Source organism: Haliotis rubra, unplaced genomic scaffold (assembly GCF_003918875.1).
Source record: "Haliotis rubra isolate DU_JTF1 unplaced genomic scaffold, ASM391887v1 Scf951, whole genome shotgun sequence".
Lineage (NCBI taxonomy): Eukaryota > Metazoa > Mollusca > Gastropoda > Lepetellida > Haliotidae > Haliotis > Haliotis rubra.
Window position 1 is genome coordinate 372 of NW_025767692.1, and position 27,528 is coordinate 27,899.

The 27,528-nt window shown below is 43.0% G+C and overlaps 1 protein-coding gene across 1 annotated transcript; it reads left to right on the forward strand.

Moving 5' to 3' along the window:
* Positions 1-743: 743 nt before the first annotated feature.
* Positions 744-25,587, forward strand: LOC124264951 (protocadherin Fat 4-like). Its single transcript, XM_046699732.1, has 27 exons — positions 744-1,209; positions 1,986-2,406; positions 2,561-2,751; positions 3,391-3,624; positions 4,068-4,493; positions 5,099-5,519; positions 5,648-5,841; positions 6,310-6,549; positions 7,439-7,686; positions 8,591-8,783; positions 9,477-9,897; positions 10,188-10,381; positions 11,288-11,527; positions 12,217-12,380; positions 12,412-12,658; positions 14,098-14,521; positions 15,151-15,344; positions 16,067-16,309; positions 17,068-17,508; positions 19,013-19,391; positions 20,184-20,377; positions 21,054-21,293; positions 21,921-22,361; positions 22,850-23,258; positions 23,735-23,925; positions 24,145-24,398; positions 25,540-25,587. Exons 1-27 carry the CDS (start codon positions 744-746, stop codon positions 25,585-25,587), a joined length of 7,758 nt encoding a protein of 2,585 aa, XP_046555688.1.
* The last annotated feature ends 1,941 nt before the right edge of the window (positions 25,588-27,528 follow it).

Consider the following 27,528-nt stretch of genomic DNA (forward strand, 5'->3'; position numbering starts at 1 on the left):
TACATGCAAAGGCAAATCAATTAAACACAGATATATCATGACTGTTGTTGCAATACTATACTGTAACACATGCCATACAGACGAACACACGGTACAAGTAATACACATTTGCATTTTATCATGGAACGCACGTTATTAATAGCAATGGATACTTATTGTGTATATTTACGGACAAATAGTCACCTTATTCTTCTTCTCGCAAGGTGCTGACAGCAGCTACGTAAACATTGACCCCAGCACTGGGGAGCTGTCCGTAGCACAACGTATCGACAGAGATGGAAGCAGCAGCAAGACTCAGTTGGACCTCACCTTGACCGTAACTGACCAGGGAGGACTACAGGACACTCAGGCTTTCTCCATCACTGTAGAGGGACATCAATGATTTGACACCAGTCTTCGACACACATCAGAGTTCAGCGTAGAGATACCTGAAAACAGTGCTGCAGGTGGGCAATGGTGTTCTTCATTGCAAATACTGAGACACGCGAACCACGTGTTATAAATGTGTATAATGTTATATGCATTTAGCTTGACAGTAGAAACTAGGATGTGAGCCTGGTCCCGTGGTATAAGGCGCTGCGATTCGCTTTGCAAAGGTTGTATCCCTTTGGCATGCTAGAAACCTGGCTCGTGGTTCTCTGAAAAGATATCTTTATTATTGAATTTGTTAATATATTCTGTACACTATTATCTATGTAACAGCGATTTAAACAAGACCGAACTAGCATGTAATTAAAAACCCTATGATCGAACTTACCAGAGTTATTTCAAATGTATTAGATCTCTCGTTGTTGGATCTGACTTGTTCCGATGGGGATACTGGAAACAACGCTCTGTATGCCGTCACGGTTGCCAGTGGAGACGGTGGGGCAGGTATCTTCAAGATGTCCGGACTTCAGCTTCTTACAGACTCTAACCCTGCTGACTATGAAGCTCTAGAAGCATCAGGCTACATGTACACCCTGGTCATCACAGCAGTGGACAAGCCTGACAAGAGGGGCACCAACACAGGAACAGCAATTGTATGGGTTACAGTGACACCTGAAAATGAGTTTGACCCTGTCTGGACATCCCCAAGTAATGGCATTGGTGCTGTAGATGTAGATGAAGACTCAGCTCCAGGTGCAGTCATATCAGCTTACCAGGCCACTGACAGTGACTTAGGTGACGATGGAGATGTCACCTACAGCATTGTGTCAGTAGTGAGCGGTTAGTAACATTAAACGTCATGTAGCAAGTGCTGCTGTGACCGATTCTTTATCATACACACTCAAACACCGTTTGTGTCGAATGTACGGTTGCCTATAAGTAAAACTTGGTCCTGTGAATTTTTCATTTAATCATTTTGCGATTCTGTCCAGCCTCGTATAATTCGAAGTATTTACGTATGTTCCTTCAACTTTAACACAAGGGTGCTGTTTGACTGTGCTCGCGTAATCTACGGTTGTGTAAAGTAAAACTTGTTCCTTTAGATTCCTCATCTAGTCATTGTGCGGCTCTGTTGAAAATCGTATAACTCGAAGTATTTACGTTTGTCCCTTCAGCTCCAAACGCTGTTTGATAAGGTATTTTATATGTGTGATTTTTCTTTATATTGTATTCTTTTATGTTGCACTCTGGGTTCGACCATGATACAGATTTCTCCATGTCACGTGTGTAGCTAAGTGGTATATTTCAAACTTGGAACTATAAATGAACCACATTTCTAGTGTTCCCCGTACTTATATTGCTAAATGCGGCGTAACACTATACTCACTTACTTAAATACGAGTGACGAAACGTTTTTTGCAGCCTAAGAAATTTTTCAAAAGCAGAGTCGTTTGTACGTTTCCCTGAATCCGATGAGCGGCCCTTATCAATAGTAATTATAATAGTTGTTCGTGGAAAGGTAAGTGTAGCCTACCAAACCAGTTAGTAAGAATACAGCTCAATATGGCAAAACAATATAATCATACTCTTTTATTTCACTTCCATTCTATTACCAGCATCAGGCGGAGATGGATCCGACAAGTTCACAATAGATGCTGTATCAGGAGAGCTGATGGTGGCTGGAGAGCTTGACGTAGACACTGCTACTAATGGAGAGGCTAGTTACACTATCAGTGTTAGGGCTTCAGACAAGGGGGTGACTCCACGCACAGTGGATGGGAGCATCACCGTGACGTTGCTGAACACCAATGACAATGCACCTACATTTGACCAGCACACCTTCCAAAAAAGCCTCAGCGAAGACAGTGCTGTGGATACAGTTGTCATCACCTTCAACGTCGAGGACAATGACGGTGATGCTGTGACATTGTCTGTAGTCAGTGGACGAGATGACCTGTTCTCGTGTGATCGATATGACGTCAAGGTCAAGGGTGCGCTGGATTTTGAAACGGACACAACCCACGTTCTTGTAATAAGGTAATACTAAATACCTATATCCTTCTACCATTGATGATGTTCTTTATATCAAATTAGCTGTATATAGAAACCTTCAGTTATCACAGAATTTGTTCGGTGTCTTTCATCAGTGGTAACCGTGGATTAATCAGCTCATTCAAATGCATTGTTACAGGGCTAACGATGGTAAATACGACACTGATGTATCACTAGAGATCAATGTTTCCGACGTCTCTGACGAAGCACCTGTCATCACCGTTACAACAAGCTCAATGGCAGAGGAACAAACGGCAGGGTCAGCAGTGGATGGAGGATATGTTGTCACAGATGCCGATGCTAGAGACGTCGTGACGTATTCTCTGTCTGGTATGGTCTTGCACTTAACGTTTATTTGGGTGCATCTGTATAAGCTACACGTCTTTCTCTCTACATCAACAAGCGAGCAAAGTGTACCCTTGGCAAACAGCTACAGATATCTGAAGCTCCATCGAGTATCTAAGATGGCAAAATATTGTGGCACTATTAGGGTTTTCAACTTGTATCTGTAGTCCATATGTGCAGCCCGATGTCAACTGTAAGGCATTTTATGCAATTGAAAAGTGAATTTTTCATCAATTCATTTCGGTATTTGAACTGTCAATTCCTTCATCATCCTGATATGTACATCTTTTTGTACCACATGGGAATTGGTGCCTCCAGCGTGTGATTATGGACGTGAGATGTAAGTACTAAGTATATTGTCTGGACCACACTATCCAGTGATTTATACTGTGAAAACCTATCGATGCAAACCAACTTACTATCAACCAAGACTGACCATCCGAGCCATTTAGTCACCACTAACGACCAGCAGGAGCTGTTTGGGACGTACTCCATTCCGGAATCCCCAAAGAGTTACATCTGCAATAGTCATCATACACGGACTAGGAACCTGTAGTGTAAAACATCATAGATAATCTCCGCCACTCACGGTTCTGATTGTCAATAAGTTTGCTTCATCCGCAGGTTCCGATAGTGGCTATTTCACCATTGATTCAACGACGGGAGAGTTAACTGTGGCACAGAATATTGACCGAGATACAGGGAAAAGTGAAGTGTCTCTAACCTTAACTGTCACTGACCAGACTGGACTTACTGCCACCAAGAATTTCACCATCCCACTTGTGGACATAAACGATCTCCCTCCCGTGTTCAGCCCGACAGAGTATGCTGTTGAAGTCATAGAAAATGCCGCTCCCGGTATGTTTCTTCACAAAAATTAGGGGCGTTGGGGTAGCCTACTGGTTAAAGCGTTCGCTCGTGACGCAGAAAACCCGGGTTCGGTTCCTAACATGTGTACAATGTGTGAAGCCCATTTGTGGTGTCCCCCGCCGTGATATCGATGGAATATTGCTAAAAGCGGCGTAAAACTAAACTCACTCACTCACTCAAAACAATTCCTGTGCAATATTTTTCTACATATATTTGTGTAATATCTTACTAGGACTAGTACAATCAACAACAGAAACGTAAACACTTGCAAAGCTAAAGTCTTCACCTTCGCAAATAGTTTGCATAAATCCGTTCATTACATGCGATTTAACGTACGCTGGTTTGTGAGACAATTCCGTCGTGCTATAGTTGAAACACTTTTCGAGGCCTGCCTCACTTACTTTTTGGACAATTTTTAAATTGGTTTTCAGACACGTCGTTGTTGGACCTGACATGCGCGGACGGTGACGATGGAAACAATGCATTATTTAATGTCCTTGTTCAACATGGTGATGACACATCTACAAAGTTCAAGATGAGTGGTCAGCAGCTTCAGACGGATAACCTGTTGGACTATGAGTCCGTGGAGTCGTACACCCTGGTCATCACAGCAGTGGACACACCAGGCCAGGGAGAGGCCAACACGGGGACAGCGATAGTGAAGGTGACGGTCAAACCAGAGAACGAGTTCGACCCTGTGTGGACAGCACCTGCTTCAGATGGAAGTGGAACATTTAGCGGGATAAGCGTGGAAGAAGACGTTGCTGCTGGTAGTGTTGTGGCGACGTTCTCTGCCACTGATGATGACCATGGGAATGATGGTGTCGTCACCTACAGCATCGTCTCAGTCACTGCAGGTAATGAGATCTTTTGATCTGTTAGAAACGAACTGATCATTTGAGTAAATATCATTTTTATCCTGAAACACAACTCATGAAAATGGTAACGCAGAATCAGCATTACCGCAATACATGGGTACCCGGTAGGATTTGTTAGTTTTGTGCATATAGTCATTTTTCTTCTTTCATCTCAGGCAGGTGCGATAAGTTTGGTTCTGTTTACGGAGCATTCGGTAATGTTCAATATGTATTACGGCGGTCTGTACCAGATACCCTTGTGACTGACATCCTTGGAAGCGATCTACATCATTCAGATACCATTACAGGCATCACCCAAACCATCTAACCTCACTACCCGACAACGTCTGTCGCCTTGTATATCGTCCTGCGTTTAGAGCCCAGCCCATGCTTCACTTTCTTATTTGTTAAATTACTGGTATTCTATTGAACGTCCATAGAATGCTCATCCATGCACCTAAAGATGAATGTTAAGTTACATGTCAAAATTTAAGAGAGTCACAAATTACACCTCCGAACTTTAAGGGTAGAGAAGTACCAGAAACATAATGCGGCTTTTTTACAATTACTTCTGAAATGTGCAACTCTACAAATTTCTGATTCAGCTTCAGGTGGAACAGTTACTGATAAGTTTTCAGTCATTGGCCACACAGGAGATTTACTGGTGGCAGGCCCTTTAGACGTTGACGTAGGAACCAACGGGGAGGCGAGTTACACCATTGTAGTGAAGGCATCGGACAACGGCGCCACGCCGCGCTCTGTGGAAGGAACCATCACTGTCTCCCTCGACAACGTCAACGACAACGCTCCAGTGTTTGATCAGGCAGAGTACCAGACAGATCTCAGTGAAGACAGTGCTGTGGATACAGTTGTCATCACATTCAACATTCAGGACCACGACGGTGACGCTGTGACGTTGACAATCGCAAGTGGACGCGATGATCTATTCATTTGTGACGGTCATGACGTCAAGGTCAAGGCTGCTCTGGATTTCGAAACAGATACCTTCTATGTACTTGTAATTAAGTAAGTTTAACAGTTTGAACATTATTTATATGTTACAGTTGAAAATATACAGGCAAAGTCTTAAAATGTAAACATAAACAAAACATATGCTGTACGAAATATTTTAGAAAGTGTGTTTATGTTTTTAGGGCTAGTGATGGAAAGTTTGATGTCGAGGTCTCACTTCAAGTAGACATCACTGACGTCATCGACGAAGCACCTGTTATCACCATGGCAACCACAAGTTCCGTAGCAGAGGAACAAACAATCGGTACTGGAGTAGATGGAGGGTACATCATCACGGATGCTGATAAACAGGATGTCCACTCCTACACTCTCAGTGGTTAGTGCAACTAAATAGGCGATCATTCTGAATGCAAGACATATCTTGTCATGCACTTGTGACAGGAGACGATGGGTTCACGTGTCTGCTCATCAAGCCATGTTCGAAACCCGCATTTGTTGTGTGTTAATCTAATTCGTCTTGCTTCTCGTCACGTATTGTTGCAATATAACTCATATCAATATACAACAACCTCCACTTCCAAATAGTATGAGGACATACGTGGATCTAATATCGACTTTATTGAATTATTTTACCTACATATAAAGAGAAACAATATTACAATGGATAATCCCGATTTTATTCAAAAATATATGTTTTGAATTAAATAAACTATCTGCAAGTATCGATGCCACGTTCTTTCAAATCATCCTGAGAAAGATTCGAGGTTTCTCAACTGATAGTAAAACCAACTGATGAAATATTTGTGTAATTGAAGTGGGTTAGTGATAAGTATGTCCTTCACAGGAGCTGACAGCGCCTACCTCAGCATTGATTCAGCCACAGGTGAGCTGACAGTTGCCCAGAACATCAACAGAGAAGGGGCCAATGCTAAATCAGCCCTGTCCCTCACACTGACCGTCACTGACCAGGCCGGACTCCAGGCCACCCAGGACTTCATTATCACAGTTGAAGACATCAACGACCTCCCGCCAACATTCAACCCATCTGTGTACGAGATCCAGGTCACTGAAAACACTGCTGTTGGTGAGTGTTATCCCCATACCCACCTCATCATTATGTCCCTGGAAGCAACTCAAGAGGACCCTAGGTTGTCCTAGGAAGTATCTGGCAAATATTAAAATCGGATTATATCAGTACGGCAACCCTTGTGTAACAGATATAGCAGCATGTGCCTAGAGTGTTTTGGGTCTGAAGTTTGTACTATTTGCTCCTTTGTGTGCTATTTGGGATCATCAAAAAGAGGTTATCTTTCAAAACCTGCCCAACTTCTGGAAGTCCTCTCAAGCTGTACTTCATGTTGACAGGCGGTGACGGTACTGTCCAATTCCCTCACCCACCCTATCATATACGACCGCCTCCGTGGTGTAGTGGTTAGAGCGTCCTCCCGGAGAGCGGAAGGTCGCGGGTTCGATCCCCGACCGCGTCATACCAAAAAGACGTTAAAATATGGTACTTGTTGGTCCCTGCCTGGCGCTTGACATTAATGGGTACAACAAGGACTGGTCGGCTCGGAGTCAGTATAATGTCAGTGTATTCATGCTTCACTGCGGCATGGTATCTCAGTGGGCTAGCACTATAAAACCAGCTTAAGTCTTGGCTAGTACAAGCAGCCGCACATACACATACACATGCATGCACGTCGTCATATGAGCGAAATATTCTCAAGCACGACGTTAAACCCAATTTCACCTAACCTCACCCTATCATATACCACATTAGTCAGTTAAATACGCTTCAAACTGACCTGCTGTTTGCTTTTCATGCATCCAAAGAATCGATTTCTTTCGGATCCCAGATTAAATCCGACAGGGACTGGTTTATCTGCACTATTAGCGTGTTCATAGGTTCAGTCGTAGGTTCACACAACACTAATTGTCTCATATTTTCTCTCAAATATCATAATACACTTCAGACTCTGACCTGCTGCAGCTCACCTGCACTGACGAAGACGCTGGCAACAATGCTGTATTCACAACGTCAATAGCCAGCGGGGACGATACAGTTCGGAAGTTCAAGATGGCTGATCTGAAACTACTATCAGATTCTAATGCTGTTGACTTTGAGAGTCTGGAAGCCTCAAACTATATGTACACCCTCATCATTACTGCAGTAGACACACCCGATGATGGCAATCCCATGACAGGAACAGCAGTCGTCAAGGTCTTAGCTAATATGTATATATAGGTTGTCCTTGTAGGGAGTTCAGAGCAGGATAACCTGTGAAGATCCGGGTTAGAATTGATCTTCACCCACCCATGCTTGATACTTGTCGAAAGTGGCGACTAACGAGATCGGGTGGCATGGTTGACAAATATAATCGTATCCCATGATCGATCGATGCTCATTCTGTTGATGACTGGATTGTCTAGTCCTGACTCGAGTACGGACCGCAGTCATATAGCTGGAATATTGCTGACTGCAGCGTTAAACAACCAACAAACAAACAAACAAACACAGCAGTATAAGCCCCAGAGATCATAAATTGGGGTCACGCGTAATAATGAGCTTACCCATTACAGCGTAAAACACGTAACGCTTTACCAAGGTATGATTACCTACAGTGAATGAGAAGTGGGCTTCCCACAAGGTATACCAAGGGCCGTTCTTCAAAGCGATCGTAGCGCGAAGGTGATCATAACTCCCATACTTTAACATGGACTTACGATTGTCTGAGCGCTAGCTTTGCTTTGTGGAACACGGCCATGCTTACTTACAGGACGTCATCATACAATCTACAGATGTGGCATCCCAATAATACTTAATGGAGATATTTGGTGCATTGGTTATCATCCCAACCATATGTTAATTATTACAACAAAGAAAAAAATACAAACCTTTGCTTTTATCTATGGCTTCGTGTAGTTTTGACATCACGAATTAGAACCAAGCTTCACAAACATAAATCACTCGATGATCCTGGAAGAAATACATTTACATGCAGTGTGGGAACGGCTGCATAGATCATATAAAACATTCTGAACGGAATGACGCTGACAATGTCATGTCCCGATGGTGCCCACGTTTTACATGCAAGTTAAAGCCTATGAATCCTATGTCATTGCAGGTGACTGTTGTACCTGAAAATGAATTTGACCCTGTTTGGATAGCGCCGGCTTCAAGCGGAAGTGGTAGTTTTCATGACATTGTCATATCTGAAGATACAGCCGTTGGTTCTGTTCTGACAACATTTAGCGCTACTGACAATGACAAGGCAGACGATGGCCTCATCACTTACACCATCACAGGAACAAATTCAGGTAAATGTCAACTGAAGAAATCCTTCTCGATTATCCGCAGAAGTACTTTATAGCTATTAATGATTTAGCAGCAGGTCGCGTAATACGTTTGTGGTCTCAACTTTACTATATCTAAACATCAAATTTTATTTATTTATTTGCATGAGGATCCATCTTTCTACCGTGTCCTGTCTTCCGTTAATATGTTCCTGAAATTAACACTTCCATTGTATATGGATGTTTGTTGTGTTTGTTCGTGATGGGAAGGTCGATGTTTATAAATTACGGATAACGCAGGTGCAATAGGTGGTAGGTGAAATATAGATTGAGATGTCTTATCTGTACACCTGGTTGGCGGAAATCAATGTAAAATATCGATCCTTCAAATGGAATACTATACACAAAAGTCAGGGCGCATATACAGATACAAACATATATATAGCATTTTCCGTTGAACGCTTGATGTGCCTTTGCATGTGTTTATGACGAGTGACAGTTTGATATTGATTCAGAAAGACATGCTTCTAATGGTCTTTCCTTGCTTTCTTTGCTTATGGAATTGTTTTCATTTTTTCTACACACTGAAATCTTTAAGTACAAACTTATTTAAATCAAACTGTTATCAGAGGATTTGGTAATGGAGAAATCCTATTCGCGTTTGTGTTTGCTATGAGTGGTTTGTTTGACGTTTGCTGAATGTTTGAATTTTCACAGCTTCTGGAGCTTCTGCTGACAACATCTTCTCAGTAGACAGCCACACCGGAGAGTTAATTGTTACGGGACCATTAGACTACGACACTGGTACCAATGGTGAGTCCAACTATACAGTCTCAGTAAAGGCAGCAGACAGTGGAGGTACCCCTAGAGAAATAGCTGGCACAATCACCATAACACTGACCAACGTCAACGACAATGCCCCTGTCTTTGACCAAAGTGAATACAACACCAGCGTCGCCGAGGACAGTGATGTTGGGACAGCTGTGATTTCCCTCAACAACGTCGACTTTGACGGTGATGATGTCACCCTGTCCATCTCTACTGGTAGGGATGACCTGTTCGAGTGCGACGGAAACGACATCGTCGTCAAAGCTACCCTAGATTTTGAAACAGACAAAGTTCACATTCTTATAATAAGGTTAGTTGTTTCAGTATAAAGCATACAATAATGCTGATATCTCAATAGCTTGCCTGGGGCGGTAGGGTAGCTCGGCACTTTGAATACCTGGGTTTGATTCCCCTCAAGGGTACAATGTGTAAAGGCCGTTTCTGTTGATATTGCTGGAATATTTCTAAAAGTGGCGTAAAACTATACTCACTCACTCAAAAATATTTCATTCAACATTTACGTATGATAAACAGACATTTTAAGAAAATTATTATTTCCATCTGGATCCATTACATATGTACGTTTTTGTCATGAATCAGGGCATCTGATGGAGTACATGAAACTGATGTGACTGTCAAGATTGACATAACAGATGCAACAGACGAGACGCCCGTCATCACCATAGCAACCACGTCTTCCATGGCGGAGGAGCAGACAGTTGGGACTCCTGTAGAGGGAGGTTACGTCGTTACAGATGCTGATGAACACGATGTCCTTACTTATGTCTTAAGTGGTGGGTCTCATGCAATATACATCCAGACCAATCCACCAAACTATTTTCTCTTTTCTCATGGTGAAAAATATATGTCCATTATTGTCTCTTTGGTAATCTGTTTGTTGAGATGTTGACATCAACGTATGTTCCTCTACTCATAAAAATTAGTTTTCTTTTTTTCATCCTCCGCTTTTAAAAACCGTAGGTAATTAACTTTTCATCCTCGATATCTCCAGGGTATACGTTCCGATCAATCTCCACAACAGACATCGAGGATGTTAACTTTTATAAGCTGGATGGACGTATTTTGCGAACTAGTTTCTCCTTACTTGACTTCCTTCCGTTGTCGGGGCGGTGGGGTAGCCTAATGGTTAAAGCGTCGGCTCGTTACGCTGAAGACCCGGGTTCGATTCCCCACATGGGTACAATGTTTGAAGCCCATTTTTGGTGTCCCCCGCCGTGTTGTTGCTGGACTATTGCTAAAAGCGGCGTAAATACATACTCACTCACTCCTTCCGTTGTCCTTTAATAACCCAAAGGTAATCTGCTTTCATTGTACTTCATACCATGTTGAGGGACCGTTAATACTTTATGGCTAAGGGGTGATGATGATCTTTATGGAGCAGCATGTACAATGTGAATGAGACCCCCACCCCTTAAATTTACGTACAATTGACACACACCCACACACCCACACAAACTTGACACACACACACCCACCCACCACCACCCTAGAACAAAGTGGGTGATCCCCTCTTAAAATCATCATCAACCCCGCCATAAATTAGGACCTGTCTCTAACCCAATAATCCTTTACATCTTGATTTAATGTTCGTTGCTGACCAAATGATTTGCTGCGCTTGTTTGTACAAACAAGTGTTCCCCGCCCTTGATGTGTGGAAGTTCTTCTGTCCATTCCTACAGGTGTTGATAGTCCCTACCTTACCATCGACTCATCATCTGGCGACTTGTCAGTTGCTGCCAATGTTGATAGAGAAGGAACCAATGCTAAGACGGAACTGTCTCTCACCTTGACCGTAACTGACCTGGCTGGACTACAAGCAATACAAGACTTCACGATCACGGTTGAGGACATCAATGATCAACATCCAGTTTGTGACCCGTCTGTGTTGGAAGTCGAGGTCACGGAAAATATGGCTGGAGGTAATGCAAATGTATACCTTAGTGTAATACCATAGTGGAAATGATAGCCTTCTTTAATGAGTATATATGAGAATCATCTGGAACACCAGTTAGGTCTCCTATACAAACATATGTTGTCTCAGCATTGCGTGTAGTCCAAGGGTCACTTCTGTGATAGTCAGAGACGATAGTGCTAGCTTCCCTCGCCGAAGGGCTGACTTCATTTACGTTCACATGGGCACAACGTGTAACGCGAATTTGATACTGTCCTCGCCATGATATTGCTTTCTAATTGCTAAAGGCGACGAAACTAGATGTTCACCTGCTCACTGTTGCCAAGGAGGGTGTGATTCCATGGCAGGATTAATTTGACTCGTGAGACATGAAACGTTCTTCTATCAACTTGACCCTTAAAACATGAAACGTTCTTCCATCAACTTGACTCGTGAGACATGAAACGTTCTTCTATCAATTTGACTCGTGATATATGAAACGTTCTTCTATCAACTTGATCCTTAAAACATGAAACGTCCTTCTATCAGTTTGTCTCGTGAGATATTAAACATTCTTCTATTAATTTCACTCGTAGGACATGAGACGTTCTTCAAGGCCATGTTTTATCATGGCGTTGTAATGAATTGAATATCCCATCAACATATACACTGAAAACCGGTTAGATTCAACTACAGTATCACCCTTTTCACTTTCAGATACCGAGGTCCTGGATTTTATATGTGTTGACAGCGATATCGGCAGCAACGCCCAGTTTGGCTTAACCTTAGCGAGTGGGGATGATACCCCTAATAAGTTTAAAGTTTCAAACTCTAAACTCCTCACGGACTCTACTAACCTTGACTACGAGGCTTTAGAAGCAGTAAATTACATGTACACCCTGGTCATCACAGCAGTGGACACACCAGACCAGGGGGGAGGCCAACACGGGGACAGCGATAGTGAAGGTGGCGGTCAAACCAGAGAACGAGTTCGACCCTGTGTGGACAGGACCTGCTTCAGATGGAAGTGGAACATTTACGGGAGTGAGTGTTAGTGAGGATGAAGAACCAGGGTTTGTGATCACGACTTTCACAGCCACTGATGACGACCACAGTGACGACGGGGTGGTCACGTACTCAGTTGTCTCCATCACTGCAGGTACATTATCATATATATTTATTCTGCAAAACTACATTATTTTGTCTTATATTACAGATATAATCAAATGCATATGTTCTTTGTCAAACTATTTTCTCCTGCAGTATTAGGTGTTTAGTGAAGTGTGGTGCACGCCGGGCAGCAATAGACCGTTCATACTTCATGGCTGGGGGTTTGGGGTGGATGATGATTTTTATGGAGAAGCATGTACAATGTGAATGACCCCCTTAAACTGTATGTACAAAGTAAGTGATCTCCCCTGCATATCATGTACAAAAGCAATGCTCCCCACCCCCACCCCTTCCCATATTTTAAAAGCATAATTTCTAAATATTTTACGTACAAAATTGCTGACCCCACCTAGGAACGTGTACAAAATTGATGACACTCTCTCTCACACACACACACACACACACACACACACACACACACACACCTAGCCATAAATTATGAACGGTCCCTTATATCACTGTCTGGGTTGATTCTGGTTGCCTCAGCTATCCGTTCTTCTGTAAAACATGATATTTAGGATTCATGGCACCTCGGAATCAGCTTAAAACCTCAAACCTTACAATGAACACGCGATATCAAACAAAACATTATTACAATTGTAACAAAGTACAAAAAGTATTTTGACAATAATTTCACATCAAAAAGACAAATGCAGACATTGGAACCATGTTTCTGTTAGATAATAGGAAATGTCGTTTTCAATAAAATGTGGTGTTTCTTCCTGATCCTGACATTATAATACCAAGATGTTTATTATCAGGGCTATTCAGCGTCTAAATCTATACCAAGTATCAGTTTTGAAGGGTCACATGTGTGTGAACGAATGCCAAGAAACTACATTGATCTGACAATGGTGACAATGTGATTAACAATGTGATGACATGATGGTGATGGTGTTATGCTGTTTTATCTTACGTCACACATAAATGTCGTTTTCTGATTGGCTGAGCAAATTAATGTTCCCCGTTTACAAGCAAGTAACATTTTCTATGTTACCCGCTGGAAATGCCGAACTGTGGGAATTCGTTTGGTACTTCGTGTTAGTAGTGTTTGGGCTGTTGTCTAACTCTGGGACTCCTTATCATGATCCAATACCTGTGCTTCAAACAGTTCATAATTATCATTGAGGTGTTCGGTAAGATGAATACGTTGTTCACTGGTGCCTCGGGACCATGGATTGATGTTCATAAACAAACATAGAGGGTAGATCAACCCATGTCCCCCTCGTGACCAGTGAACAACTTATAGTGTAGCTGTAAAAATGGACAATGACTTAAAAACGTCAGTGTTGAAGGTGATAGGAACAGCTACCAAAATTCATAAACGAGTGGTTTAGCCGATGTAAATCGGTGGCAGGACACTGTGAATGAAGGTATAGAAATGGGACATTCCAGACATCTGATATTTTATCGGTATTTTTCCTACAGCTTCAGGTGCATCTGTACCGGACATATTCATCATAGATGCCCACACAGGAGAACTCATTGTGGCTGATGACTTAGACGTTGACGCAGGAACAAACGGTGAGGCAAGTTACGCCATTGTAGTGAAGTCATCGGACAACGGCGCCACGCCACGCTCTGTGGAAGGAACCATCACTGTCTCCCTCGACAACGTCAACGACAACGCTCCAGTGTTTGATCAGGCAGAGTACCAGACAGACCTCAGTGAAGACAGTGCTGTTGACAGTGTCGTGATAACTATTAACACTGACGATTTTGATGGCGATTCTGTGACACTGTCAATTACGTCTGGGAGGGATGACATATTCAAGATTGATGGAAGTGATGTGACGGTCAAGGCTGCATTGGTCGATTACGAATCCGCCCAGAGTCATCTTTTATACATCATGTAAGTTGCTTATACTCAGGAACATTTTAGGTGTGTATGTTGGGTAAGTGTTTAAAGCTGCTTAATGATAATATGGTCATATTAGCGGGGGACTGGGGGTGCGTGTTTGAGTGAGTGAGTATTGTTTTACTCCGCTTTTAGCAATATTCCCGCAAATATCACGGCTTGGGACACCAGGAATGGGCTTAACACATTGTGAGATTTGTACCCATTTGGGGAATCGAACCCGGGTCTTCAGCGTGACGAACGAACGCTTTAACCACTAGGCTACCCCACTGTCCCTGCGTGTTTGGATGGGTGGGTGGATGGTGAATGGTATTTTTGACTTTAATTAATTGAAAGGTTTATACATAACAGTACTGTACTATACAACACAATGTACAACAAAGGGTTATCTTCGACACTGATATCCTGGACGAAGGCATCTTGTTGTTTAGGTTCCTTCCCCCGGGTAAGCCAGAAACCTAGGATGGTAGGTGCGACTCCTGATCTGTGTTTACCGGCATTATCTGGTGTTTCCCTCCACATCACACTGACCCTCCATAATACAGCTGGAATATTCATCAAAGCGGCTAAAAACACATGTCACTCACTACGTCGAGCTGCTTTACTTTCGATGTCTGTTTCAGGGCGACTGATGGCACGTTGGAGTCCCGAGTGTCACTGCACCTCACGGTGCTGGACGTGGTAGACGAAGCTCCTGTCATCGCCATAGACACCTCAGGAACCATGTCCGAGGGTCAAGCTATAGCTACAGGAGTACAAGGAGGGTTTCGTGTCACCGATCCAGATCAACAGGATGTGCTATTATTTGCATTAACAGGTACGTACGTACGTCCATTGAAATAAGGACGTGTATTGTGACTGAGTGTTTGGAGATCAGAGAGTTCGGGAAAGGGACGCAACTCTGTAGTCTGGGAGAACCTGATCACTTTGCTAAATGGTCGCAAAATGTGTTCAAATGATAAATATATTATTCAGGTTTGACATGTGTAGAAATATGTGATGGTTAGCCATTTTATATTATTAGGTGTTGGATTACAATTATTAAAATACCCATTTTCATGTCTTTAACCCAACCACCGAGCACTGCCGACCACAACCACCGCCAGGAGCCCCCTCCATTCCTACACTCACGCATCAAGCCGACAAATAATTGAATTACTTTTCAAACCAACATGAAGCTCATTTCTGGTGTCCCCCGCCGTGATATTGCTGGAATATTGCTAAAAGCGTCGTAAAACCAAACTCACTCACTTCAAACCAACATTTTCAACCCAAACTTGCTCCTACCACTCTCAAGCCTTTGTCACTTCTGGCTTTCATTATTTTACGTTAACCCATGGCCACCCAGACAGAACTGTTTCCTATAACTATTGGAAGGCACATCGTATCCGAACTGCATAGAGTCATGCTCGCCGTATTGCAAACCGTCATATAGTTCGAACTTTGCCGAGTGCGGCGTTAAGCAACAAACGAAAGAAACAATATAAACCCACATCACCAAGCCAGGTGACATGTATGTCGTTGTATTATCTACTATAGGTGCAGATAGTCACTACCTGAATATCGACTCCGCAACCGGCGACCTGTCAGTAGCGGAGCATGTCGACAGAGACGGGGTGGGTGGCGTCACAGAACTGACCGGACTCATACTGACGGTCACGGACCAAGCCGGGCTCCAGGACACAAAGGACTTTACCGTCACAGTTGTCGACATCAATGACCACGCCCCCGTATTTGACCCAGCAGAATACAGCATTGAAATCACAGAAAATACTGCTACGGGTAACGTTTATGGGATAAATACTGATATATACTCAGGCATATTGACCAGGATCGACTTTTCAATGGATCATTACTGTTTCGGGAAGTCTCTATGCATGTACTCATAGAAAGAACAGCGATTTCAGTATGCAGTAATGTGTGGTGTTTACAGCTATATAGGCTTAATCATCATCATAGAAGTCAGGCTATCTTTTTGGGGGCGGTGGGGTAGCCTAATGGTTAAAGCGTTCGCTCGTCACGCCGAAGACCCGGGTTCGAATCCCCACATGGGTACAATGTGTGAAGCCCATTTCTGGTGTCCCCCCCCGTGATGTTGCTGGAATATTGCTAAAAGCGGCGTAAAACCAAACTCAGTCAGTCAGTCAGTCATGATATCTTTTATCGCGATAGCTTCACTAGTAAACGGTCTCCGAACGGAGCTTCAGTATTATACCTAAAGTAATGGTAGACGTGAAGTCAGGCATTGTATCCCTTTTACAATTGAGTATGAACTACGATTTAATAACGAGTTTATACTCCTTCCCGATTGAAGGCGCCGGGCGTATAGTGGTATTAAGTCGAGACTCCGAGCGTGTAGTCTGAAGTCGTCTCCAGTCCTTTGAAGTCGTCTCCAGTACTCTTCAAAGAAATTGGTTATGGAACCTGATATGTAGAGTGGTCAATAAAATGTAGAAGTGGAATGCAATAACATGCCCTTTAGAATGTTGCACAATGTGTTGTCCTGGGTATAAGTTTAATATTGGTATCTCTGTTTCCAGACACTTCCTTGTTGGACTTCGTCTGCTCTGATGGTGACTCTGGCAACAATGCTGTCTTTGTCATGGGTGTTGGAGATGGGGACGATTCTCGGACAAAGTTCAAGATATCTGGTCAGCAACTCCAGACGGACGTTAACCTCGTCGACTACGATAGTCTAGAAGCATCAGGCTACATGTACACCCTGGTCATCACAGCAGTGGACACACCAGACCAGGGGGAGGCCAACACGGGGACAGCGATAGTGAAGGTGACGGTCAAACCAGAGAACGAGTTCGACCCTGTGTGGACAGGACCTGCTTCAGATGGAAGTGGAACATTCGTCGCCATCTCCGTGAAAGAGGATCTAGCTCCTGGCGATGTTGCAGTGACTTTCACTGCTGTTGATGACGATCTCGGCAATGATGGAGATGTTTCATACAGTATTGTGTCTGTAACCGCTGGTAAATTGTGTTCTTGAAAAACCGCTGGTAAATTGTGTTCTTGAAACCTGTGTTGGTAGATAGCGGTGTGATGACATCTACTAGTAATTATGATTTACCGTAGCGATATAGAGACTATTACCATATGTATTATCAGTTGTTTAACACTCTAGAACCATAAACGTTCAAGCCAGACGTAATGGTTTCACCTAAAGCAAGAGAAACTTATCAATGAAATACTGGATCTTCACAGGTGGGTGAAGGCGGGAATCGAACCCGGGTCTTCGGAGTGACGAGCAAACGCGTTAACCACAAGGCTTCCCCACCGCCCTCAATGAAATACGCTCAGGAAAGTAGTCCGTCATAATCTGACCTCAGTTCATCCACACTCCGGCGCAGCGATGACTTAGCATAACATCACTGCCACAGGCTAATTTGCATATCATGTGACCGGACTTTTCTCTTGTTTGTAAACAAACGCGCATATTCGTAAGTAAGAAGATACTGGCCCTACGCAACCACTTCGGCGCGGTCTTCACAATGGTTTACATTGTTACATAATTATTCTTCTACAACTGCGACAGTCAGGTTTATGACAATACATATTGCTATATCAAAGGGGCTGCATCGTTTGCTCTCCGGCGGCTTCGATGACAGCACGTGGAGCCGTACAACCTATGTAAACAAAGGATCGCTACTCAAATCGAAACAGTGTTACACGTTTTAGGATATTTTCTCAGTGAAACTAAACCATTCTATCAAAGATGTTTAATGTGATGTGAAACTCATTAAAAATAAAAGAGCTAAGAAATATGTACATCATATTGAATGGACTGTGCAAGATGTGACGAATCGTCACATCTTTCAGTCCTGTGGCAGAGGTATTATGCTGGCTGGCCGCATGGAACTCTGGGTAGGAGAGTGCAGTTCATCACCATAAAGTAACCACTCGCGGACCTTGAATTCGATAACACACATATGTTTGACACCAACTATCTCAGTTAGGTTTCTTGCAAGGGGGTAAGAAAGAACATTTTATGTCTGGAGACTGATTAAGTGAATATTGATTACTCCGTAGTAGGCAATATTTCAACTACGATACGACAGCCGGTGAAGTCTGTGTCGTTATTGCACGATTACACTCACATAAGTCGGTTATGATTTAAACACTCATTAGTTAACGTATACGACGACGAAATTGTTGCCTCCCTTGACCAAGTCATGATCTGGTGATCGTGTGATCGAATCCCAGGCGGTTCACCGTTCCTGTTATTATCCATAGGCTGCCAACACCATACCCTTGCCCGTCGGTGTCAAAATGTCTGGAAATAGCTTGGATAAAAAATATGTCCTCATTAACATACATATTAGCATACAGTCATAGGACCTGTGGTGATCTGTTTAGCTTCTATGTTGATAACAATTAACATCATTATACCTAACTCACTCACTCACTCACTCACTCATTATTTACTTCCTGTAGCACCTGGAACAGATGGAGCAGACAGATTCTCTATGGATGCAGCGACAGGAAGGTTGTTGGTGGCAGGCAAACTTGACGTGGATTCCGCTACTGGAGGGGTGTCCAGCTACACAGTCGTGGTCAAGGCTTCGGACAATGGTCAGACACCGCGTGAGACACAGGGAACCATTACTGTATCGCTAGAGAATGTCAACGACATCGCACCTGTGTTTGACCAGACTGATTTCGAAACATCCGTCGATGAAGACGCAGCTGTAGACGTTGTGGTGATGTCTCTTGCAGTTGTTGACCACGATGGTGACGCTGTGACGTTGTCTATCGCCAGTGGACGAGATGATCTGTTCCTGTGTGACGGATATGACGTAAAAGTGAAGGCCGCTCTGAATTTCGAGGAGGAAGCTATTCATATCTTAGTCGTACGGTGAGTAAAAATTCTTAACCTCAATAATCCTCTGAAATATATACTTACACCAAACTCAACATACAACACCTACAGCGTAGCGGCGCAAGGGAGGCAACTCCACTGTGCTGGGGTGACTCATAAAATAAAACCAGATTTAAAACCGAACGCGTAGCGTGAGTAAACAATGACTTGTTTAACCAATCACAATCCAGTATTTACTGAAGTCATGGTAGAATAACATTTTTGGCAATTCGATAATGTTGGTTATATTGTCCACGTTTTCTTGAACCTTATTGCTGAACCTTGGGGTCATCTATTGGTTCAGGGGAAGCAAATGTAACGCTTTACTATATTGACAAAGTATAACCATTGACTTGTGGGCATATTCTTTTAATGTCAGAGTCAGCATGAATATATGGTCTGTTTCGCTCTGAAGTGTTTTAACGGAACATTGACACGCTTTGAAATCATGCAATACAGTCCTAGTTCCCTGTACATAATGCATTTGTTGCCAATGGAAATGTACATATAGCTTCGACTGTCTATCACCATACTATGTTATTAGTTTTAACACCGTTATGGTTCCAATGGTGTCACGTTACCAATATCAACATCAATATCAGTGAACTTGTTCGTAACATCACCCAAGTAATAACAATTCGATTTAGTAAAGCTTATTAAAATATGTCCTAATGACTACCTAAATATCATAATTAATCGCAATTAAGATTCAAACCAATTTCAGAATATATTTAAAACGGTGTCACAAAAACAAATATAATTGAAATGCACATGTTTTATTGCCCTCAGTGCATCTGATGGCACTTTCACCACGGATTTCACCGTGCACGTCAGCGTCAATGACGTCATAGATGAAGCTCCTGTGATAACCTTGGAAGGGACAGCGTCGATGGCGGAAGGCCAGGTTGTGGGGACAGGGGTGGATGGAGAGTATGCCGCCACGGATGCTGATGCTGGAGACACACTTACTTTCTCCCTCAGTGGTGAGTCACCCAGTACTGCTGAATACAGGCAATACACAATTAGTCATCCGCAGTACCATCAATGCCATACTGAATATATATCTTTCTCTATTAGACCAGGATCGGATCTATTGATCGTGCAAGCAAACCCAACCAGAAACTAATTTAAAACCATTATATTTGATTCTGCATGTATCATATATCTACATCAAATATTCTCTATTATTGTCTTTATGTTATTAATTGTTCGCTTATTCCCCCAGCAGAAAATGGGTACCCGGTGACTATTAACCTTCTATTAACCCTATGTGACTATTAACCTTCTAATGCCTCACAGGCAGTTTGGGTTATCCGGGGTAATAATTATCAGATTATATCTGTTAGCGCTATAAGCATTCATGTAGTGAATGGAGTTTAGCGCATTATGCATGCACTTATTACTATTAGTAGTAGTAGTAGTAGTATATTCTCATTGTTTAATGCCGCAATATTCCAGACATATACCTGTGCAAGAGACAATCATTGTGAGCAACAATCCAAGCAATCTGGGTGCGATGGCACGCAACTGACCATTTGACGGAGCCATTGCCACCAACCGTTTCACTTCTACTGATATTGTCATGCCCACGCTTTGACAATAAGTTGAGGACATATTATAATACTCTTGATACTCAGCTTTCTGCTCGATCTGCTGCAGGTACGGACAGTGGCTACTTGTCCATAGACCCAGCCACTGGCGAGCTCTCTGTTAACCAGACCGTTGACAGGGAGGGAGCTGATGGGAAAACTGCGCTGTCCCTCACACTGACCGTTACTGACCAGGCCGGACTCCAGGCCACCAAGGACTTCACCATCACAGTAGAGGACATCAATGATCTACCTCCTGTGTGCGATCCAGCTGTCTTCGTAACGGAAGTCACAGAAAACACTGCAGAAGGTGTGTTCATGAATCTTCAACACTCATCATTCACTTCAGACAACATGACTGACTGACTGAGTTTGGTTTTACACCGCTTTTAGCAATATTCTAGCAACATCACGGCGGGGGACACCAGAAATGGGCTTCACACATTCAGACAACATGACACTGTGTTTGACTGGGTATGGTGTGTTAAAACACTGAGGGATATGGAGGCAGGGTTACAATATATATTGTATGGTGCTTTTTCGGTTTTTTTATTATTTGTTTTATTTTATTTTTATTGTTTTATTACATCCTTATATTGTTGTTTTCAGAGTGGGGTCACATTTAGTTCATGTTTGATGACGAGCGAACGCTAACCACGGCCTATTTCTGGTGTCATCGCCGTGATATTACTGGAATATTGCTAAAAGCGGCGTAAAACTGAACTCACTCACTATGACTCAGCTATATCAGTTCTATTTATTTATGATATGTGTGCAGAATTTACAGAATGTTTATACACAAGTATTGTCAACCTTTTGTATGACCCGGTTATAGTGTATATATTTTCATATTGTACGCAACATCTGTTATATTTGGAGAACTCAGACGGGCGAAATCTCATTTTATTCTCATGTATGTCTTGTTTTCTGTTAACAGATGCTGTCCTACTTGTCCTGACGTGCACTGACGATGACGACGGTAACAACGCCATTTTCAGGGTGTCCATAGGCAGCGGAGATGACACGGACCCCAAGTTCAAGATGTCTGGAAAGCAGTTATTGACGAGCAGCACCCCGTTAGACTACGAGTCGTTGAAGGACAATGACTACATGTACACCTTGGTCATCACGGCAGTGGACACACCAGACCAGGGGGAAGCCAACACGGGGACAGCGATAGTGAAGGTGACGGTCAAACCAGAGAACGAGTTCGACCCTGTGTGGAGTGACCCGTTACCGGACGCCAATGGTTACTTCAATGACGTCACAGTTGACGAAGACGCTGCTCCGGGGACGGCAATAACGACAGTGACGGCGACTGATGACGATCAGGCCGACGACGGAGTGGTTGTGTATGAGATTACTTCAATTACAGTTGGTATGTAATATATCTCATAATTTATAGATATCTGTTACAATCCGAATAGTCCATGGCTGCCCAGCTGCTTCTGGCTGACCATTGTTCAAAATAACGGTGTAAATGTACTTATAGTGAACTTGCAGATATTTTATTCTCCGAAAGAAGGAGCCGAATATGTGTCCTGCCTGTCCAGCAAACAAATACTCTTTTTGTAATACCTGAATCCAAAAGAATCCGTTCAAATTATTGTCTTCAAACAAGTATGGGTATTGCTCATAATATCAATTACCGGTTTGCCTGGACCATAATCTGTTATTTACAAGTTGCCCTCATAGAGCTTGACTGAGGTGTTAAACAACTGAAATTACCAACATGTCATAGTTTTTACCCGGGTCTCTTTCTAAATGTATTTACATCATTCCGGAATATCCAAAATGTTAACTTATGTAATTTCAAGATAAATATGTCCTAGTGATAAGAAACATTATAGTAGTTTTTTGTCCAAGATGACGGATCCGACGCTCTGGGGACATTTGTCATCGGTTACGACACAGGCGACCTTCAAGTCAAGTCTGGACTTGATGCTGAGGGCGGCATCACCCGCTACGACATTTCAATCCGCGCCGTAGACCTCGGCACCGCTCCAAAAGACGTGACTGCCTCAGTTAAAGTATACGTCAACAACGTGAACGACATGGCTCCAGTGTTCTCAGACACAAAGTACCAAATAGTGGTGTACGAAAACGTCACCACCGATTCCGCCATCTTTACGTTAGCGGCGACCGATCCTGATGGAGACGATGTCACGTTTGCGTTAGAAGGCACTAGTGACCTGTTCGAGGTTCGAGGAGAGGAGGTTATTATTCTGAAAACATTAGATTTTGAGACTGACAGATACCACTCCACCATCATTAGGTAAGTGAAGCAGTCACAAATATATACCACTCCACCTTTGATAGGGATAATTTCTCTTTTTCAAAGGAGGGCGGCGGGGTAGCCGAGTGGTTAACGCGTTTGCTCGTCTCGCAGAAGGCCCGGGTTCTATTCCCCACGTGGGTACAATGTGTGAAGCCCATTTTCTGGTGTCCCCCGCCGTGATATTGTTCAAATATTGCTAAAGCGGTGTAAAACCTAACTCACTCACTCTTTTTCAAAGATACAGAAAGTTGATTCATAAATCAAGGGTACATTCACTTAGAATGTAATTTCAGATTTTCTCAGATAATCAACGTTTAGTTGTATGCATTGAAGCGTAGTTTAACCATATTATTCCATTCACCAAAACAAGACGTATATTAAAACGATGTTTGTCAAAGACCACCATAGCATTAAAGAAACGTAAATCAAATAAACAAACTGTGACGTAAAGCTCAATTACATACCGTTAACAGCGCTGGTGACGGTATTCACACCACCTACGTATCATTCGTCGTAAATGTCGGTAACGTCATGGACGAGCCGCCCTCCATCACGGCGCCGGGTTTCTCCATACCAGAGGGGCAGCTCATTGGCACCGTGCTTGGAGATGTCTTCATTATCGATGACCCTGACCTCGGAGACGTTTTCAAGTACACCCTTTCCGGTAGGTGCTTCACAATCATAGTTGTAATCGGGCTACACAGAAGGAGCCGACGTTTTACACTAGTTGTATGAAATATGGAAGGAAGTGAACGATACTTATATAGAAAAGTATGCGCAAGTTGCGAGGTGCGCTGACGATACAGCGTTATCTCACTTATGTAACCGGAGCATATTTGAATATTTTTGAAAGTTTCCTACATAATTTCATATTTTTTATCAGGTACTAATGCACATATGCTGTCCGTCAATGAAGACACAGGAGAGTTATCTATTAATGAGTCCATCGATTACGAAGGCGGCATGACTGTGCTTGAAGACGTGACCTTGACCGTGACAGATCAAGGGGGACAATCAACTAACTCGGATCTTCGGTTTCCCATCTGGGATATTAACGACAACGCGCCACTGTTTGCCAATCTGTCGTACACTGCATCTGTTACAGAAGGTGACTTGGGCGGTATGTATACGTCCCAGGTACTTGTACGGGGTACGAATAGTTAACTCTGTCATATGATACAATATGGAATCCTGTTCTGTGTATATAGACCCTTGGGAGTCTCAGGAATATACGTGACAGGCATGAAACCGGTACTCATCAGTAGCTATATATTTTTAAATAGTTCATCGCAGACAGTGTTGGGAATCGGAAACCAAATCCACTATCGATTATCGGAGGACTTCGATTATAATCGAAATATACTCTCCCCAAAAAGAAACGCATATAGGAATTTCAACTGTGTTTTTATGTTTATTTTGAAACATCTTTTAGGCTTTATGAGTCAACGAAATATAGCAAAATTGCACACTGGGAATGCAGACTTATCCGTCTTTGGCACCAACTCGAGGAAAGTCAGTTTGAGTGTCACATGGAGACGTGTGGTGGCGCTGAAGTCAGTACCTCGTGTGACCACCGTGGGCATCCAGAACTGCACGGCATCGCCTCGGCATCGAACGAATAAGTCTCAGAATCTCGTGTTGCCCAACCGCAGCCCACTCTGCCTGTAGTGCCTGTGCGAGTTGCTGAAGTGTCTGGGGCTGAGGGTTACGGCGTCGCACCCGTCTGTCCAGGGCATCCCACAGATGTTCGATCGGGTTTAAGTCCGGTGATCTTGAGGGCCAGGGGAACACATTGATGTTGTGGTTCTGGAGGAAGTCTCTAGTGTGACGTGCTGTGTGGGGCCTGGCACTGTCCTGTTGAAACAACTCCCTCTGGCGATCAATGATTGGAAGGAGGTGTGGGCGTAGGATTTCACAGTACCGTTGAGCTGTCAGGTTGCCCTGGATCATCACCAAATCACTTCTCCTACGGCAGGTGATCGCTCCCCACATCATAACACAATTCCCCTGCCGAATCTGTCCACCTGGGGAACGCAAACGTCGGCGAAACGTTCACATCGACGTCTGTACACCCGCATTCTTCCATCGCGTCGTTCCAATAGAAATCGTGATTCATCACTGAACCAGATTCTACCCCAATTCGGTAGGTTCCAGGCCTGAACGTTGGCGCACCATTGAACTCGATGTCGACGATGTTGTTGTCGAAGCACAGGGCCAAAATAAGGTCTTCTGGCACGTGAACCAGCCTCTCTCAACCTGTTCCTGACGGTCTGTGCAGAAAGCCTCCTCATACCGTGTATTTGTCAAGCGGTACTGGTTGCCGTAGCTGTTCGATGACGCAGGTGATGTACCCGGATGTAGCGATCCTGCGCCGCAGTGGTCGCTCGAGGTCGCCCACTACGAGGGGCATCTGCTATCGCATTCTGCCGGCGATATCTCTCCCAGAGCCGTGAAATGGTGCTTTGGTGAACATTCATGCGTCGGGCAACTGCACGTTGAGACTGGCCAGCTTCAAGCAAACCAATGACGATATGACGGCTGGCTTCACTTAGACGTGGCATTTTGCGTTCGTCAACAATATTCCAAATACAGTAAATAAACGACAGACAGCAATCAACCTTTTATACCCATCATTGAGACTATCTGATCCCCAACTTTCACGTGCATTGCATGTATGTATTCTGTGACACTACACGCCGAAAATCATGCTGTTAACTACGGGTATTTTACGGATGTTTCAAAACATAAACACCATAGGACTCATAAACAGAGCAAAACCTTTTGTAAAATGAATCACGTTTTAATTCATTGCTACATGAAATTGCTATTTTCATGATGCGTTTCTTTTTTGGGAGAGTATATATACATTTTTAATGTAATCGCCAATCGTTTTTTTATAACTAATACTGTCATGCAATGAAATGCACGCATGCAAGAAAGACACTGGAATTGTAATTAAACAATAAAAGTGGTTAAAATTTTACAATGCGCATAGCCTTACGCTGTTGAGCGCATGTTTGTTCGTGAATATTCATCAAATTAAATGGTTACTCAATGCAAGGGTGTTATACAAAATCAACAAAATTCCGATTAATCAAAAATATTTTGTTTACAATCGATAATCATTTTTAATCCTTCTTTCGATCGATTTTCGAGTTTTTTCGATCATCGGAACAACACTAATTGCAGAAATAGAACCTATTCTTGAAGTGTCAAAATGAAATATTCACAAACATTGTTTATCTTTTCGGTTGCTGAAACATAATTATTTGTGTAACTGATGTTACCAAAGCATACACAGGAATGTAACATCTCTGTGTGCTATTGCACTTGTTTTCTATTTGTTAGAATGGTATGTATTGGTAAATATTTATTTTTATTTGGGATTTTGAATTGTTTGATTTTGTTTTGTGTTACAAGCTGCAACAGAGAGTAAACATTCATGACATGGAAGGATAAGATACATTGAGTCACATCTTCTTTATTACAATAGGAGCGACGTTTCGGTGTATGATCTAACACCGTCATCAGCCAAGTTAGAACCTACACCTAAATGTCACCCCTAGTGCAATAAAGAAGCTGTTCATTCATATAAACTGATGCGCAAAAGAAAGTCCACAGTTGGTGCCTTGGGGTCATTTTAATACGTCAGTTTATCTTATCTTATCAGTTTAACTTCCAAGAGCCTCCCAAAGAAGTTTTAAAAATTGGTCTGGACAAGGAAACTTCAAACGTTATAAAAACGTACCCGGCTAAATACAGTGTCCAAGACATACATCCAAAGGGCATCTAGCATGCCCCTATCAAATGCATTACCAATGAATAGCCATTTATGAATTGTTTAAATCTGTTCACTAAGAACCATTGACGTGTATGTTCTTTTGGGGCGGTGGGGTAGCCTAGTGGTTAAAGCGTTTGCTCGTCACGCCGAAAACCCGGGTTCGGATCCCCACATGGGTACAATGTGTGAAGCCCATTTCTGGTGTCCCCCGCCGTGATGTTGCTGGAATATTACTAAAAGCGGCGTAAAACCAAACTCGGTCAGTCAGTCAGTATGTTCTTTTACCCGAAGGTGTACTTTAGTTCCGTCTATGTTATGTTGTTGGGTGGTTGGGACAGGGTGTTTAGATTATTTGCATTACTATTAATTTGTTTTCTCTCCATGACGATATTGGGTTTGGTTGGGGTATGTATTTTCTAAAAGATGCTGTTTTGCCGAAGATTTAAGGACGATTGTTTTCAATCCAATCATCAGGTCAGGCCCTGT

Excerpts from the sequence above, each read along its gene's own strand:
- LOC124264951 (XM_046699732.1), top strand. The coding sequence starts at position 744 with ATGATCGAACTTACCAGAGTTATTTCAAATGTATTAGATCTCTCGTTG. Across the intron at positions 7,687-8,590 it reads CAGGAACAGCAGTCGTCAAG|GTGACTGTTGTACCTGAAAA; the intron begins GTCTTAGCTAAT and ends ATGTCATTGCAG. Across the intron at positions 11,528-12,216 it reads CACGGAAAATATGGCTGGAG|ATACCGAGGTCCTGGATTTT; the intron begins GTAATGCAAATG and ends TTTCACTTTCAG.